Consider the following 18,625-nt stretch of genomic DNA (forward strand, 5'->3'; position numbering starts at 1 on the left):
GCGAAAGCGATTCCGAACATCTGCGGAGGAACAGGAGGAGAGGTTTTTAGTGGGTAGGCCGACACGTCCACCTAGTCGGAGAGCCCCACACTACCCCGGTCTCACAATAGAAACCGGGGTGTACGTAACGTATTTTCCTCTCCTCCGGAAAAAAAAAAAAAAAAAAAAAAGTCCCCGTGTGGAGTTCAACTGGTCTCCCATCGGGCGCCTCCCCAGGTGGCGGATAGGGGAACGCCTCCCAGATATGGGTGGTACCGGGGAAATGAAATACCCGGGGCGGACCAAAACCAGTCAAGATCACACCGTAACTCCAGACGTGGTCTGGAAACGGGGGCCGTGCGGTTTCGGGGCCGCGGGGTTAGGAGAGCCTCTATAAAAACTCTTCTACTTAACAATTGAACGACAATGGCAGACGGTAAAAAGGCACAACGGTCTACGGTGCAGGGGAGGGACACCCCAGTACCCGTCGGAGAGGGAGTGCTCGAGCGGGCTCTCACCGACGGTCAGCAAGCGACCGCTCGGACATCATTGGTAGGCAACCAGGCCGAGATGTCCAGGAATGCAACTGGAAGCATGGAAGAAGAAGAATCGACAAGGAGAGAGAGCACGGATGATGTGGTTTTCATAGAGACTGAGCAGAATACTGGGGAGACGACGCCTATGCGATCTTCTGGCACTGGCACCACTTCCGACACCACTAAAGCAAGGAAGGAATTGACAGGTAAGAAAGATCTGGTGACGAGAATGGAGGATATCTTCAAGCAAAAGAGACAAGAGACCTTGGGAAGACCTGGGAGATCAGGTTCTTTTTCAGAGGCGACGAACAAAAAGCGAAAGGCAAGCGACATCTCCCCAATGGGAACGGGTTACCAGGGTGCGTACAAGCTAAGAGAAAGTCCAGAGGTATTTACGTTGATGGAGGCTATATCGGCGGTGACGAGGACAACGGACAAGCTACAGTCACTGGTGAAGGGTATGTACCAACCGAAGACGGAATTGGTTTCTTTGGTGGAAACGCTGAAGAAACACAAAAATTTTCGGAAGGACCATAATTACGGAGTGGTTGGAGAAACACCGATACGAACCTGCCGAAAAGGTGACCTACGATGTGGACACACAGGTCAACATGGTAGATGGGGAGAGCAGTGGTGCGCTCCAGTGCGAGCTTGACTATGCAAATAGTCGAGTAAGGGATCTGGAGGCGCTCATTGCTGCAAATACATATAGCCAAGATACGAGCGAAGACAAGGAGGAAATGATGCATCTAAAAGACGAGCTGGAAAGACTGCGAATGGAAAATAAAAGACTAGCAGAGGAGAACGAGAGTCTGAGAGCACAGATGGCCCAAACGTCGGAGATAACGATAAAGGAAAGAACATCAATAGGGGATATTGAGACATCCGATAACTTTAAATTGGCGGCGCTGGAAAGATGGAACGATTCACTGTTTAGGAATGTGGAAGTTAAGGTTGGAAATCCGCTCGCCTCAGAAGACAATGTGGTGAAGGTGATCTTGGTGGAACACGATGATCGTGAAATAAGTAGGAGCATTCAGAGGTTGTATCGGGATCGCTACCCGGAGCTCAAGGAAATGGAGGGCGATTTTGGGACGTTAGAGCAGGTGTCCCGCCTTAGAATCAAAGGAGAGACCAAGACATTTCAAAGGAAGGTAATCAAGATTAACATCGGTACGGATGAGAAGAGCGTTTGGGATAGTCTAACACGACTAAGGGAAGAGACGAAGGACGATGAGAGAGTTGCCATACACCACGTTAACTGTATGGGGAACCACAACCTGAGGAAAATGGTAGCATGCATTTTTCACGAGGGCAAGACTAAGGTGTACATCTACACAACACAAAGTAGAGAGCAAGAAGAGAGGGGGACAGAGGACAGAACAACAAGGAAAAGAAATACATATGCTCTTATCATCGATTCAAAGAAGGAAGAGTATAGAGAAACAGTCCGGAAGATCAAAGCTATGATAGCAAACGAAGGAGCAAAGAACGCCATTAGGGAAGTTAGAAGCACACGGGAGGGGAAGGTTATCATTAAATTGGATAAGGATGAGGCAGCACTGAAGAGCCTAAAGTATAAACTGAACGGAGTCACTAATGACCAGTACAAGAAATTGTTCAGAATTCCAAGTGTAGGTGAAAAACTGGAAATGGAAACAATCCATATTAGAGGGATTGACGCGGCAACGGACATAGAAGAGTTAAGATCTGCCATCGAAGAGAAGGTGGGAAGACTGGATCAAAACGAAATTCAACTAGGCCAGTTGAGACAAAACGCGGAGAAACACAGGCGGCGACAATTAGAATGGTTAAAAAGAAAGCTGAAGAGATTCTAAAGGAAAAAACGATCCAAGTAGGGATGGTAAGGGCGCAAGTGGAAAGAAGGGTGGAGGTTCTTAGATGCTTCAACTGCCTAGGCTATAACCATAAGGCATCAGAATGCACGGAAGAAAGACGCAATAAATCATGCTATAGGTGTGGTGGTGAAGACCACATGGCTAAAGACTGCAAAAGCACGGAAGAGTTTTGTGTTGTGTGTCGAAGCGCAGGCCATAGAGCTGGCAGCGGAAAGTGCAGGTTGTTCAAGCAGGCGCTAGCAGCAGCAAAGAAAGAACATAAGTCCAGGGGAGGACAGAAAATCAGCAGATGTCAAACCTGTAAAGTGGATGGCCATAAGGAAGAAACAATGGCATGCCCAAAACACAAAGATGCCCTGCGGGATAAAACAGAGAAGAGGAAACGGATTTCGAGTGAAAGGATGGAGGAGGAGTCAAATCCGACATCATCATGAACTGTATACAACTGAACATGAACCGCAGTCAGACCGTTCATGACTGCCTATACTGCCTCGCGAGGAAACTTGACACTCACATTCTCATAGTGAGTGAACCAAACAAAAAGCACATACGTAAAGGAGGGTGGTATGTTGACGAGCTGGAGAGCGCGGCTATTAAAATCCTATCACGGGACATCAAAGTGCTTAGTTGGGGAAGTGAGCTGGGCTTTATTTGGGTCCAGACAAGTTTGTGCTACGTGTTCGGTTGTTATATTTCACCAAATGTTAGTTTTAATGACTTTGAAAACTATTTATATAGACTCAGGGATTCCCTTCGAGGCAGGGGTGGTGCTGCCGTGGTGGCAGGCGACTTCAATGCCAAGGCGTATGCTTGGGGTTCGCACACGGAGGATGCCAGAGGGTCGGCCCTGGCAGATCTGATAGGCGAACTCAACATGGTGGTCATAAATAGGGGCGAAAAGCCCACGTTCCAGAGGGGAGAAAGTGCGTCTTTCATAGACGTAACTTTTTCTTCTTCCAATATGGCGGGTAGCGTTGTAGGCTGGGAGGTGCTCGATGCAGAAGTTTGTAGCGATCACCTTCCCATCAGTTTTAAAATCGACGTTGCAAAACGCCTCCCAAATCCGCCCTTTCCGCGAGGGGGGTGGAAATGGGATGAAGACAAAAGAGACGGGCTGGCCGATTGTCTACACAGGAGGCTGCTCGGGAGTGATCTACTGATGGCAGAGGACCTAACGGAGGCGATAGGAAAGGCATGTGATGAGTCGCTATTAAGGAAGAAAGGAAACTATGCGGGAAGGAGGCCAGTATACTGGTGGACACCCGAGGTGAAGGCCAGTTGGAAAGCAAGTACCGAGTCAAAAAGGAAATTGATGAGGGCAAACCGCAATAGGGCAGTGAGGGAACAACAGCAGGATTTACTAGAAAAGTTAAAAGAAATGCACTGAACGGCTAGAAAGGAACTAAGGCGTCAGATTAGAAGGGCAAAGGCTAAAGCTTGGGAATCCCTGGTTGAAAGCGTGGACCAGGACCCATGGGGTAGAGCGTACCAAATAGCAACGAGAAAGATGAGGATCGATGTCTTGCCAACCGAGGGCGAGGTCGCACGCGCGGTGCAGAAATTGTTTTCGGTGAGGCCGGAGATTCGATGGGCAATCCCGGAGGTGGAAACGCCGAGGGCTTTTACTACCGAGGAACTACGGACGGCCACACAGAGGCTTCGTAGCGGTAAGGCCGCCGGTCCGGACGGAATCCCGGCGGAGGTCGTTCGCTTGGCTGTGGAGGTGTCCGCCGGGACTGTTCTACGCGTCATGAACGACTCCTTGGCCGGGAGGAAATTTCCGGAGCGATGGAAGAGAGCGAGATTGGTTCTAATACCAAAGGACGGCAGGGACTCTGAGGGTAATCTCAAGTTGAGGCCGATTTGTTTGTTGGACTGCCTGGGCAAACTACTGGAGCAGCTTTTGAGGGCAAGACTGCTAGAAGAACTGGAAGAGAGAGGGGGTTTCTCAGAACACCAATATGGTTTTCGTGAGGGACGCTCGACATTGGATGCGATGGAGGAGGCAATCAAGTTTGCCCATTTTGCATGCAGCGTATTCTGGGGGCGCAAAGACCTGTGCGCTCTTACAACGGTCAACGTGGAAAATGCCTTTAATACGGCACCGTGGGACAAGATCGTGGACGCGCTGACGGGGAGGAACATATCCCCAGGGCTGACGGCAATGGTGATGAGCTACCTGGAGGGCAGGCGCTTGATTGTCGGAGACGATCAGGAGATTGCGGTGACATGCGGGGTACCACAGGGTTCGGTACTGGGACCCATTCTGTGGAATGTCATGTATGACGCGGTTCTACGGCTGGATCTGCCGGTGGGAGCCAGGACACTGGCTTTTGCCGACGACCTTGCTCTACTGACCACGGCTCGGACGGAGGACGAACTGATGCGTCTCACTAACGAGGCGCTGAGCGAAATAGCGCGCTGGATGGTGAACGCCGAATTAAAACTAGCGACGGTAAAGACGGAATCTGTTTTACTGGTGGGGTACCGAAGACCGGGAGCTATCCAGTTAAGCATAGGCGATGAGGTAATTAGACCCCAAAAATCTATCAGATATTTGGGTGTCTACTTGGACCAACAGATGAGCTTTACACCGCACATCCAACAGACGGTGGCAAGAACGGAAAGGACTATTGCGATGCTGGGCAGATTGATGCCTAACCTAGGGGGACCCGCCAGTGGAACGAGGAAGCTATTAAATTCGGTGGCTACGTCGATCTTGCTGTATGGATCTGAGGTATGGGTAGATGGCCTACGTTTCCAGCAAAATAAGAAATTGCTGGTGGCAGTTCAAAGAAGATCCTTGCTAAAAGTGATCAGTGGATACAGGACGGTGTCTGCTGAGGCAGCGCAAGTGATTGCGGGAGTACCGCCAATTATCCTGTTGGCAGAAGAGAGGGCAAGCTTAAGACGCGGAACCGACAGGCGAGTAGCGAGGAGCCGGATTATGGCACGGTGGCAGAGGGAATGGGAAGAAGCTGAAAACGGCAAGTGGACCAGGGCACTCATCCCAGACGTAGAGACATGGGCTAATCGAGGGCATGGAACGGTGAATTTCTACCTGACGCAGGCCCTGAGCGGACATGGATGCTTCGGTAGTTTCCTCTTCAGAATCGGTAAGAGCGACAGCGACGCCTGCTGGTACTGTGGAGAGAAGGACGATCCTAAACACACACTTTTCTACTGTGTGCGTTGGGAAGAGGAACGCTTGAAGGTCATGAAGGCCAGGGCACAGTGGCCAGTACTGGACAACTTTACGGATCTGTTGCTTCAGGGTCCCGATGAATGGGAGGCGGTTAAGAGAATGGCAAGAAACATCTTGAGGAAGAAAGAAGCAGACGAAAGGAGACTTGAGGAAGAGCGCCAGGTAGAACGATGGCGGTGAATAAGAATCGGAGATGGCACTGCCGCGTGATAATGCCCTATGCAGGGTGCAAACCGTGGCAGATGGCCTGAAACAGAGGAAAGGGAGTTTAGTGGGTTAGAGGCCCACACTCCTCGGGCCGCTCAGAACATCAAAGACCCGGGGGACGGCTGTGAAGCTTCTCCTTAACCTCTTAAAAAAAAAAGAAGGGTCAGGTCAGGTCAGGTCAGGTACCTCATTTAACGGAGAACGCATAGAAGAAGAAATTCGGGTCCTTAAGAAAAAAATTACTGATAAAGCGGAAGCGCTCAAACGGAACCGAAGCTTCGGGGAGGACCTTTTGAGGAACCTCGATGAAGAAGAGGCAGAAATTCGGTCTAATATAGAGCGCCAAATTTCATTTGTGAAAAGAAGGCGTCAAAATATTCAAAATATCTTAGATAGCCAGAAAAAGGAAGAGGACGAATGTAATAAATTATTGAAAAATATTTTAATTTAATTATTATTATTATTATTCATTTTTGTAAATATTTTTTTGTATATATTTTTTGTTTATATGTTTTTAATTAGTTTTTATAATAAATAATAGTTAGTATATTTGTTTTTTATTTTCACATCACAGGTTCAGTGACTGAAAGGTGATATAGTTGCGTACTACAAGAGGTTATTGAAACTCAGATCGTTGTATTCAGTAGCGTTCACAGAGACATAAAAATTAAAAACCTTTACATTACGCTTTAGTTGCTGGTTGTTCATCATCATGCGAGTAATAAAACAAAAAAATAAGCTTCCACTAAATATCAGTGATCCTGATATTGTAACGAACCAGAATCGAAGACATGGTGATTTATTACCCTCATCTATTCGATGTTTAATTGTAGGTCCAAGCAAAATCAGCATTTTTTGTGTCAGGTTACATTTTTGCTGATGTCAGCAAATTTTTTACAAATTCAGCAAATTTTTGATTCCGGATTACATTTTTTGCTGATGTCAACAAATTTTTGATATCGGATCACATTTTTTTTGCTAATGTCAGCAAAATTTTTGCAAATTCAGCAAATTGTTTTTTGAAATCAGATTACATTTTTTACATTTTTTGCTGATGACAGCAAAATTTTTGCAAATTCAGCAATTTTTTTGATATCGGATTACATTTTCTGCTGTCAGCAAAAATTTTTTTTGTATAATCAGCATTTCCCCACTCTAATTTACCCCCAAAATGGGGGATTTGTTTTCCTTAAAGCCTTATAAAAGCTTTAGGGGCACTCAACGGTTAACAGCAAAGCTTAATCGTGTGTGCCTTAATTGTGTTTTCAAGATGAATCAATTTGTGCCTTCCACTTCGGCAAATGCTACTGCTTTTAACAAATTTACTTTAATAAAATATTTATCATTTTTTGCTTGAGTCTAATATTTTTCTATTTTTTACAGCTAAAAAGGAAAAATTTACTTTCCTTAAGTAAAACTCACCTCCACCACCACTAAGAAAAAATGTAAGTTTTTAAAATTACCTTTAATTAATTTTAAAAAAATACAATTAATATGAATTGTTTTTATTTAATATTATTTTCCTTTTAACTTTATTCAATATTTTTTAATTTTTTATAGATTAAACGAAATGTGCAAGCAAGCCAGCCTCCACCGCCATCGCAAAAGAGTAAGTTTTTTTAAATTATCTATAATTAATCTTGAAAGATACAATTATCGAGAACTATTTTTGTTTAATATTATTTTCCTTTTAACTTTAATGAATATTTTCTAATTTTTTATATTTCTTGTAGCAAATTATTGAGCTCGTAACTCCTGCCTACGTAGGCACACCTGCAGGGCAGGAAGAATTCGAAGAGCTCCTCCTAGCTGTAGGGGGTGACTGGGAAGAGCTCTTCAACCTTGGAGCAGAAAACGATCAGCGAGAGGAGGACAATCACCCCAAAATTGTAGTACACTCTGATAAAGTGATTAAACCAATTGCGGCCACGGGTCGCAAAAACCTTAGCCTCCTAAGGATTCAAGAGGAAGAAAACTTCTCCGATATGGAGGAGGAGGAGGCTGAAGCCGTGGCGCAACCGGCGGAACCGGAAAAAATTGAGGAATTGAGGAACCAGTTTGAAGAGGCGGCTGGGGGGATGCGAGAAGAAATTAGTGCTCTAAAACGTGAAATAGAGGAAAAGCTAATGCTTTTAAAGCGGAATAGAGCAAACGGTGAAAAGCTCATTAAAACTCTTCAATCAAATATTGAACATATAAAAAAACCCAGGAGGAGGTGACTTCAATATTAATAGCCCAAGAGAAGGAACGAAAATATTACGAAAACATATTAAAAAATTTGTAAAATTATTGTATTATTATTAGTTATAGTTTGTAAATATTTTTAGTTAGTAAATTGTAAATTTGTAAATAGGTATATATTTTTGTTAGTTTAGTTTTTTATTTATTAGGTATTAGTGTTAGGAATAGCATTTTTTAATTTTTATTTTTTTTTAATAAATAGTAGTATATCTTCAACAACAACGAACAATGTAAGTTTCTAAAAATAAATTTAATTAATCTTCTACAATGTAGCCATCAAAAAAGATATTATTTTTGTAATATAATTATACATATAACTCAGATGAATGTATTTTTAATTTTTATATTTTTTCTAGCAAATCGCCTCGTCCTCCAGAACTGCAACTGGCGAAGCGGCGATTACAACGTACTACCACAGAAAATGTAAGTTATAAAAATTTAAATTGTAATTATATTTTATTTTATTTTATTTTATAAACCAACAAAAACATTTGATTTTTAATAAAAGTTTGCTGATAACTCCAATGGATATATATATTTTTTCTTTTTTTGCAGGGTTTAATTACCATCAACTTGCTGACGCTAGTTTACCCTCTGGACACTCCAGCAAATCAGCCAGAATTTGAAGAATTTTTTAATTCTGGATGCTGGAGTGACTGGAATAGTCAGCTAGAGTTGGATCAAGTGTCCCATGTGAGCGAGGACATGGAGGAAAACTCTGAGCGTAACATGGAACAGAACATGAAAGAGCAGATGGATAAGAACATGGAAATTAAAAGAATTTCTAATAAACTTATCAGACCGTTAAGCAGGTCAAGAGGAGTGAAGGACCTCAGTCTCCTGAGGGAACCCTTCATTGAGGACGTTTCTGAGGAAGAAGCCACCCAACCTGAAATGAGGTTGCAACAAATGGTGAAAGAAGTTGCAATCTCAATTAACGGAGAACGTATAGAAGAAGAAATTCGGGCCCTCAAGAGAAAAATCACTGACAAAGCGGAAGCGCTCAAAAGGAACCGCAGCTTCGGGGAGGACCTTTTGAGGAACCTCGAAGAAGAAGAGGCAGAAATTCGGTCTAATATGGAGCGCCAAATTTCATTTGTGAGAAGAAGGCGTCAAAATATTCAAAATATTTTAGATAGCCAGAAAAAGGAAGAACTGTTGAAAAATATTTTAATTTAATTTTTATTATTATTATTATTCTTTTTTGTTTATATTTTTTGTTTATCTGTTTTTAATTAGTTTTTATAATAAATAATAGTTAGTATATCTGCCTTTTATTTTCACACCACAGGTTCAGTGACTGAAAGGTGATACAGTTGCGTACTACAAGAGGTAATTGAAACTCAGATCGTTGCATTCAGAAACGTTCACAAACACAGGGACCTAGAATACATATAAAAATTAAAAACCTTTACATTACGCTTTAGTTGCTGGTTGTTCATCATCATGCGAGTAATTTTGATATCGGATTACACCGATATCAAACACCACCGGACATCAGGAAGGATGAACAGCGTAATTTTTCTACTAGTTTTGAAGTATGTTGCGCAACATGAGAGACCGTCCAAAGAACACCCAACGTTGATTATATTAGATAATCACAAAAGCCATTTAAGTATTCCTGCTTTAGATTTTGCTAAAGATAACGGAATAATTCTTTTAACTCTACCACCTCACTGTAGTCTAATAAGCCACAACTTTTAGATGTGGCTTTTTCTACCATTTTTTAAAAAATTTACAACACAGCTGGTGATCGATACATGGTTAATCATCCACGAAAAACTATCACAATATACGACATCGGTGGTCTTGTTGGAGACGCCTTGTTACAATCGTTCACTCCAAAAAATATTTGTAGTGGATTCAGGGCAACAGGCATCGAACCATTCAATGACAACATTTTTTCTGACGAAGATTTTTTATCTTCATTCGTTACGGATAGACCAAATCCCGAACCCCATTTACCAGCGAGCCAAGAACCTCAGTCTTTTTGCTCACAAGAGGCTTTACCTTCGGGGTCGATAAAGGAGTCCACAGCCGGTTGTTCAACTGACGAATCGCACTACTCTTGCTCGCAACGTCTCTTTCTGGGACGTCAAAATTAATAACTCCTGAACAAAAGCTGCCCCAATAAAAACTTCAATTAAGCGTAAAAAGGGAAAATCTTTAATTTTTACAAGCACCCCGTTAAAAAAGATTTAGAAGCCGAAGCCAAGAGTCGAGAAGAAAAATTGACCAGAAAAGTCGAAAGAAAACTTAAAGTGGCTAAAAGCTGACAAGAAGCGAATTTTTGAATCCAGTTCCTCCTCTAGCGACGAAGTAAATTATCAAGAAAGTTCGGATTCCCCAGAAGAGTTTGATGATGATAATAATAATAATGATACGGTACCGCCTGAAATTCAGAATATACAGGGCTTTCATTTTAAAAGGAGCCGTCTCAATTTGAACTTTTGTCAATGAGCAAATCTATTTTTAAGCAAAAACAGGTCGATTAGGATCGCGAGGGGGAAGTTCAAAACCAACATTAGTTACATTGTAGTTTTCATCCCTTAATCACTAGCCACCCCTACTTTAAAATTTTAAATAGCACCCCCTACTTTTTCAAACATTTTCGGTCAGAGAAAAAATTTGCGTATGTAACTGACAAAGAAAAACATTTTTTGGCGATTCGTCTAGTTAAGGGTGGGTAAATTTTTGAAAATTTTAATCGTAATAGGCCATGATTTGAAGCCAATTTAATCTAAATAAAAAAATTGTATCATATAGGTGAAGTGTATGCAATAGTCAACAATGAATCATTTGATAAAATGTCACGTCATGAAGCTGAGGTATTAGCATACAAATTAGCTGATTAAAAATTTTTGTGCTGCTTAATACTATGGAATCATATTTTAACTCAAATAAATGTGGAAAGTAAGATATTACAATATATTGAAATGGACATTGGCACCGCAATATCAGTGCTAGAAAGTACACTAAAAAAATTACGAACAAGTAGGACCGATAATTTTTTTGAAAATATATTAGCGTACGCGTTGTTTGGCGACAATTTCAATTGAATATGAAATCGCTGAAAAATTGGACTACAAAGAATTTGTGAGAGACTTTGCGTCTACGAAAGTGCGAAAAAATAATTTTTAAACTTTTGTGACTATATAAAGTTAGTGAAAAAAACAAAATTCCAAGTGCCGGCCCTGTCCAGACAACGCTTGGCTGTGGTTTGCACGAGCATATGAAGTACCTCGATTGATCTATCTATATTTGCTAGTGGAGGAAAAACTGTAGATGGATAAGTATGTTAGGGAATTATTGAATGTTTTACAGCAAACAAATCGAATATACATTAATTTCAAGATGAGTAACATTGTAACAAAACAAACTAAACAGTTTAAATTTTATTTTTTTGAGTTGTTAAGAAATAGTTCAAGAACTTTTACCCTACACATTTGTTGTCTGGGTTTTTTAGCTTTAAAGCAGTTTTGGAAACACCGAAAAAAAAGAAGCAGATAAAACTCAGCGGTCTTAATGCACAAAATTTGCTTGTAACCCATGCACCGACTGATCCAAATCTCCGAGAGCAGGTATTTCCTCGAATGAGAGCGGATGGAATCTCACTGACTGCAAAAAAAGATGACCTGATATGTGCGTTTGCTGCTAGATTTTTAAAAGTACATCGCGAAAAACATTTTATAAATGTTACAATCATGCAAAATGCGTGAACTAGGAGATTACTGTTAGAAGCTAGAAAACTCAATAAAAATATCAGTACACTTGTGGACGCTTTAAAACCACTATGATGTATAGGTTCAAGCTACCAAGATTGTAGCAGGATATGACCAGTCAACAGAGTTCTATCAGTCTCCGTTACATGGAGACAACTCTTAAACAATGTTGTGATGTTGTGAAATTGCTATGGTTACAAATAGTGATTATTAGAGTTCCTATATTGGGAGAGTTGGGACACTGAATGTCAATTTTCGAAATTTTGTTTCATATACGTAGGTTGTAATGTGTAAAAAAACAAATTGGGATAGAAATCAGTGGTGTTACGCTTGAAATGTGGCGCAAAGTCAAATAAATTTGTCAAAAAATGTTTCTATTTTTCGTCGACTAACTGCGTTTAGAAATGGTTTAGACTGGCAGTCGTCGTCAATTCACTGTTTTTTCATATGAACTCCAAATTTTAAAAGAGATTTCTTTGCAAGTACAATTATTTTACGTCTAAACTCTTCATCATAAACATTTTTATCTTAACTTTAAGAAATGGTAATCATCGATGAAAGAGAGAGAAATTGAACCTTTCTTGTCAAGTTTTACGTTTATTATTAACAAACATTTGGAAAAGTGTATTGTCTAAATAATGTTATGTACAAAATCTATGAGATTTTGGGAATTTGTCTATACATTTATAAAATACGTAGGTACTTGAACCCAAAATTGGTTCTAATTTTTAGGAAAGTTGAACCTGTCGCTGCATGGCCGCCTTTAGCATCTACGTGAACTTTAGATTCAGTTTCAAATTATAAAGTTATTGGGAATTCACGATTTTGTTACGTTTTTCATACGAGAACACCTTCAATATCGTTTTTTAGAAAATTTAAAAAGACGACAGGAAAAATGAAGGGTTTGTGATGACCAATTTTTGGGACGAGATGTTTAACTTAAAATTGTGACTGAAAGAAAAGCATTTTTAGCATTGAAGTATGTTTTAAGTTATGTATTTAATATTAAATAAATATCGAAAATTTTTAGAAATGTGAACATTAATATTGGTAGGTATTCAATTATTTTCTTTTTTTAAATAGTAATCCCACAATTTCTACGTCTTCTACGTCCCTGGTTAAATTTGACGTAAAATTATGTCATTTTATGCATTTGACAAAAATTATAAGCTTGAAATTATTTTCGACATAAACCTCTGACATAAGTTACTAACAAAAATTTTAATAAAAAAGCATAGAAATATATACCTTATCCACATAATACAAAATTGACTCAGTGTCCCAACTCTCCCAATAAAGGAACTCTAACAATTTGATGTACTAAATCTAAAATTGCGAATCACCATATTGAATTGATCAGTCGTATCATTTTGCGACCAGTCACGTTGACAGTGGAGATAGCACTTAGCTACCTCTTAGTGAGCAGTTTACGAGACCCAGGGTCTTCCGAGCCGATTTGCAGTAACAATAAGTTTTGATTTGTTTTGTTTCCGCCTTGCTGCTGTACTTTAACATGCCGTATCATATTTTGTTCCGTCGGTTGCGATACAAAATCGTTCTGTTTTGGCTTAAAATGTAATCTGGTTTATTTATTTAAGACATGAACACGTTAAAAGTCATTAAGATTTGTTCCAGGGAAGCGTCCGAAACTCGATCATGTTGATGGATATTGGTAAAGTGCGTGATAACTAATTCGCAATATGATTTGGTCTCTGTTTCCAACTTACGAACCCCAAAGTTCCAACTTCGCATTATTTTGTTAACATCAAATAAAAATTAAAACGACCGGAAGAGGAAGACGACAATGGCTGCTAGACATCAGCGGTCGTTCTTCATTAGTTAGTGTTTAAAATCAGCGCCGAAAATAGGTATAGGCGAAGTATAGTATAATTTTTTAATTTTGGCTGAATGTCGTATAAATGTATCAAATAATACATTCTCATCTGCTACTAGTTTTCTCTTTGTTGTTACTATGCGAATGAGTGGAACAAAATACAAACCGTCAAGCGTAGCGGAAAATGGGAGGATCTACCAGTCGTTCCCAAACTATGGGATGCCACTTCGTTATTTGTTATGTTTATTGTTGTTAAATAAATTAATATGTCTTTTGTTTATTTGCCTGGTCAACTCTATAAACAAAATGTTTACTATTATCAGCAAACATGTACTTGTTAATTATGAATTTCAATTTAAAAGTGGTTTTTAAATCCCAAAGACTTTTTAATGCAAACAATTTGTTAACAGAATTGTCTCTTATTCTCATAAAAGATTGTTATGTTCCATCTGTAATTACTTAATTTACTGCTACAGCAACGTTCTAACACATAATGGTGGTATTAATACCATGAAAGATAAAAATAGGATTAGTTTCTTAGACACAAGTTATTGATTGTAGATAAGACTTTTCACTTTAGAAAGTTGGTTTTAAGGGTTTAAGGGTCATTTTACCCTTATCCCACGCTCACAAAGTCAGTTGTTTCTACGTCTGGTAATAGACAGTAAATGTTAGTTACTTCGAAAAAATGTATGAATGTCGTGAATTATCAAAAAAAATTGTTAAGTTTTTGTTAGCTGAAAAAGAAAACTTTAGGAGTTGTTTAGGCGATAAGTAAAACTTTTTTTGTACTCACAGCGTTTAGATAGCTACTTACAGACGGACTTTCCCGCACTGCGGTGTTTTTTACTTTGCAACAATGGCTAGTTACATTTAATTATATTCGCCCTTCATGATCAAATATTGTAGTAGTCTATTCCCTGCCAAAGTGTCACAAAATTTTAAAGTACAGAAAGAAAACTGACTTATCGACGGTGTCCCACAAGCCCACGGATGACATGGAACCGCCATTGTTTTCTCTTTGTGCAAAGTGTCCCGACGCGTCATTCCTGAAAATAGGAAAAGCGCCCCCAAAATCCGTCTCACGATGAATACGGGGACCTCAAACGACCCCATTGGAGCCGACATTTTGGCACGCATGGAAAAATTGGAGCAAAAATTGAAGAAACGGCGCAAAACCAAAAGACTACATCATCGCTTACGGTCCCCGTCGCCATTTTCATCTTCTCGCGGGGACCAGGATCGGACCTGCAAACGCCGTTGTCGACGCTCAGAATCAATTGAAGTTTTGACCTCTTCCGTTGATGGTTAGTACTGAATTATTGTTCAACATAACCTCAAACTCAACATGCTTGTCCTATGCGACAATCCTGGCAGATAGCGGTCCTATGCGGCCAAGCCAAGGTAAAACAGTACTATGCGACCAAACCTGGCTGATATCGGTCCTATGCGGCCACGCCACGGGTGGAAAGGTAATATGGGACCAAAAACCCGTCTGTAGCGTGACTTACGCGACCTTGACGGATTCTAAAAACGAGAGACCCTTTGTGGTTTACATCTATCACCTACGTCCTCTCTGGGGGACTGTAAAGCTCTGTTTGGTGTCCTCTGCGACCTAATTTTTCAAAATCACTGCTTTCGTATTTATTCCGACCGTTTTTTCTCCTTACTTAGACCCTCAACGGCCAGTTCTGGAGACAGCGACTCCTGATCCATTGCCCTTCCCGGTGGAGGCACCCCTTGATCCGGAGATTTTACTCCTTTTGGGAGCTCCACAGAATTCAGAGGAACCTTTGGGTGAGCCCATACATGCCAGTATTGCGGAAAGATGGACCGTGGTCCTCCAAAAAGGTTTAGATCCGGAAATAACCCAACAATTGCTCAAGAAGTACCCTGTAGGGACCAATTGCACGTTCGCAAAAACCCCAAGAGTCAATCCCGAAATTTCGGCTTCACTGACCGACTCTGTCTTGGAAAGAGACTTACGTTTATCCAATAAACAATTGCAAATGAGTGCTTGCCTAGCAGCAATGGGCAAAGTTTTATCTTTGCTCTTGAAGAATGAACAGCCTGATGGAACTTCTTTTATCGAAGCCCTTAGTGATTCCGGGAGACTCCTGTCTGATTTATTTTATCAAGACTCCTTTCTGCGCCGCACTTTGATTCGTGGTTCCTTAAATAATAAATTTAAAAAGACATTGGAAGAGGCACCTATCGACGATCTTCTTTTCGGTTCAGATTGGAGTGAGCGCCTCCAACAAGCCAAATCTCTTGAAAAATCTTCTCTTGAATTAAAATTGAAAAAGCGGTAAAGGCAAAACCGAGATTACCTCAGAGGCAATCGTTAAACTTCAAACGCCCGCTCAAGAAGTCCCAATTGAGCGGGCGGCAAACAGCTCCGTCGACATCGACTTCGAGGGACAAGCCACACCATCAACCACGTTACTCCAACGCACGAACCTACTCACACAACTACAGGGGACCTCAGACGCAGTACCCGAAGGGCAGACCCTCTCTTACCCAACACAGCCGCTAATAACTGCTCCTTCGTATGCGGGAAGGCTTTCTCATTTTGAGAAGGTATGGAGGGAAATCACTTGTGACCCCATTATTCTTTCTTACATAAGAGGTGTTAAAATTCCTTTTATCCAACCGGTACCTCATAGCACACCCCCTGTTGAGCCATACTGGTCACCAAGTGAAAAAGTTGCCATTTACACAGAGCTAACACATTTACTGGAACTCGGAGCTATTGAAGAATGTTCTTCTACACCAAACGAGTTCATTTCACCTATATTTCTAACCCCAAAAAGCGACGGCTCCTTGAGATTTATCTTAAACCTAAAGAGTCTCAATAAATATATAGCTCTGGACCACTTTAAACTGGAAAACCGGAACACAGTGCTGAACTTAATCAGCAAAAATTGTTACATGGCGACCCTAGATCTTAAAGAGGCATATTATGTTGTCCCTATCGCGACTAAATACCGAAAATTTTTACGCTTTAAGTTCAGTAATCACTTATACGAATTCACGTGCCTACCGTTTGGTCTCAGTATCGCACCTTTTGTTTTTACAAAGCTGATGAAACCGGTAGTCTCCCTTTTGAGAACCCAAGGTTACCTTTCAGTTATTTACCTCGATGATTTTTTATTACTTGGTGATTCCTACAATTGTTGTTCCGAGAATATCTGTCAGACCACCTCACTTTTAACCAACCTCGGTTTTGTCATTAATAGGGAAAAAAGCCAGCTTATTCCCAATCAGGAATGCAGATACTTAGGCTTTATTTATAATTCACAAACCATGACGATTGCCCTTCCTTCGGATAAAAGAGAGCTTATTCATAAACGCATTATAGAGATTCAGTCTCAAAACTTCTGCAAGATTCGCAAACTGGCCCACATTCTGGGTCTCCTAACGTCTGCGTCTCCAGCTGTTTCTTACGGTTGGGTTTATACCAAAAATTTAGAAAGTCAAAAAACGCTAGCTTTAAAAAAGAACCGAGGTCATTACGGGAGCCTAATGCACCTTTCCTCATCAGTAAAAAATGATTTAGAGTGGTGGAAAACACACATCGTCACATCAAAGAATTATATCAGATCATATATCTTTTACATGACGATTTTTACTGATGCTTCAAAAACCGGATGGGGGGCCGTTTGTGGAGATGATAGAGCCTATGGCTTTTGGTCAAGCTCAGAAGCAAATTGTCATATCAATGAATTAGAACTTCTCGCGGTACAGTTTGGGCTAAAATGCTTTGCAAAGAACCAACACAATTGCGAGATTCTTTTACGAATTGACAACACAACAGCTATCGCACATGTAAATAGAATGGGAGGTACAAAGTATCCTGTTGGAACTTCGGGATAAGATACTTGAGACTTCTAATAAAAGTATATTTAATATGAAAGTAAATCGAAATACAAAATGACGGAATTGATAAAAAAATACACGGCACACTCTTATAAACAAAACTATTGTTCACACGGAAACGAAACGCGACTCGTGAAACTTAGATGTCCAACACTTCCCCTCGAGTCGTGTGTCGTTAGAATGAATACTTCAAAAAAAAAAATTCGTCCTTCCACTAAAACTTCTGGCAACTATCCTAACTAATGATAACTTGTAGTCCCGCTGCATTTACACTCCAAATATGTTTTTGTTTAGCGAGTCCTTTAGTTAGGAAATCAGCCACTTGCTGTTCTGTAGAGATATGCTCGAGAGATACTTGCTTGTCTCTCAAAACTTCGCGTACAAAATGGTGACGGACATCTATGTGTTTACTTCTCGCATGAAAAATAGGATTCTCAGCAAGACGTATTGCACTCTGGTTATCACAATAGATTTTTACGTCAGCCAGTTTGTCAAATCCCAACTCCTGAATGAATCGTCTAAGATAAATGGCCTCTTTGGCACACTCTGCCATGGCCATGTACTCAGCCTCTGTTGTAGACAGAGCTACGGTACGTTGCTTCTTGGTATCCCAGGAAATTGCACTCCCGTTCAGCAGGAAGATGAATCCCGTGAAAGATCTACGGTCTTCAGTACAATTTCCCCAATCTGCATCTACGTAAGCACGAATAGGTTTGTGCGTTGCTCTAAATGACAACCCCAAATGAATGGTGCCCTTGAGGTATCGCATCACGTGTTTAGCTGCTTTCCAATGTTCCTCGTCGTAGCAATTATTAAACTGTCCAAGTTGACTTACGACAAATGCGATATCGGGGCGCGTTGTCATTGCCAAGTAAGTGAGAGCTCCTACAAGCTCACGATACGGCAATTTTTCGTTCTCGTCTTCTTTCTTTTGTAGTCTCGTGCCTGGGTTAGTTGGTGTAGATACCGGCTTACAATCGGTCATACCAAACCGAGCGAGAATTTCATTGATGTATCCTCGTTGGTGCATGGTTACTTGTCCGTCTCGTTGATCGAACTCCACACCCAGACAGCTCTTCACGTCTCCCAGACTCTTCAAGTCGAATCTACTAGACAAACAATTTTTGACTTTGGAAATCATGTTTCGATTGCGTGATGCAACC

At 40.8% G+C, this 18,625-nt stretch overlaps 2 protein-coding genes and 1 long non-coding RNA gene across 5 annotated transcripts in view; 2 read left to right on the forward strand and 1 right to left on the reverse strand.

Moving 5' to 3' along the window:
* The window catches only part of LOC100141865 (uncharacterized), a 126,196-nt gene extending 116,905 nt beyond the window's left edge, over positions 1 to 9,291 (forward strand). The window contains exons 1-6 of one of the 3 annotated variants that reach the window (XM_008200445.3): positions 177 to 721; positions 7,170 to 7,231; positions 7,347 to 7,395; positions 7,520 to 8,257; positions 8,384 to 8,450; positions 8,583 to 9,291. In XM_008200445.3, coding sequence (XP_008198667.2) covers positions 7,357 to 7,395; positions 7,520 to 8,005 — 525 coding nt within the window. In that variant the 5' untranslated portion in view covers positions 177 to 721; positions 7,170 to 7,231; positions 7,347 to 7,356 and the 3' untranslated portion in view covers positions 8,006 to 8,257; positions 8,384 to 8,450; positions 8,583 to 9,291. Of the gene's footprint in view, positions 1 to 176; positions 722 to 6,795; positions 7,232 to 7,346; positions 7,396 to 7,519; positions 8,258 to 8,383; positions 8,451 to 8,582 lie in introns of those variants that run through there. The other 2 variants (XM_064355135.1, XM_008200395.3) reach the window with 2 other exon arrangements.
* Positions 1 to 18,625, reverse strand: part of LOC135265502 (uncharacterized) — a 116,138-nt gene that overhangs the window by 14,444 nt on the left and 83,069 nt on the right. The gene's annotated exons all lie outside the window — the stretch shown is intronic.
* LOC135265425 (uncharacterized) lies at positions 14,536 to 17,382 on the forward strand. The gene is made up of 2 exons (XM_064354906.1): positions 14,536 to 14,890; positions 15,258 to 17,382. The coding sequence occupies exons 1-2, from the start codon at positions 14,671 to 14,673 to the stop codon at positions 15,893 to 15,895; spliced, it is 858 nt and encodes a 285-aa protein (XP_064210976.1). The 5' UTR covers positions 14,536 to 14,670; the 3' UTR covers positions 15,896 to 17,382.

This window comes from Tribolium castaneum, chromosome 2 (assembly GCF_031307605.1).
Source record: "Tribolium castaneum strain GA2 chromosome 2, icTriCast1.1, whole genome shotgun sequence".
Taxonomy (NCBI): Eukaryota; Metazoa; Arthropoda; class Insecta; order Coleoptera; family Tenebrionidae; genus Tribolium; species Tribolium castaneum.

Bases quoted from the DNA above. Each gene is read 5' to 3' on its own strand.
- LOC135265425 (XM_064354906.1), top strand. From the start codon at position 14,671: ATGAATACGGGGACCTCAAACGACCCCATTGGAGCCGACATTTTGGCA. The intron at 14,891-15,257 runs GTTAGTACTGAA...CTCCTTACTTAG, and splicing joins TTTGACCTCTTCCGTTGATG to ACCCTCAACGGCCAGTTCTG.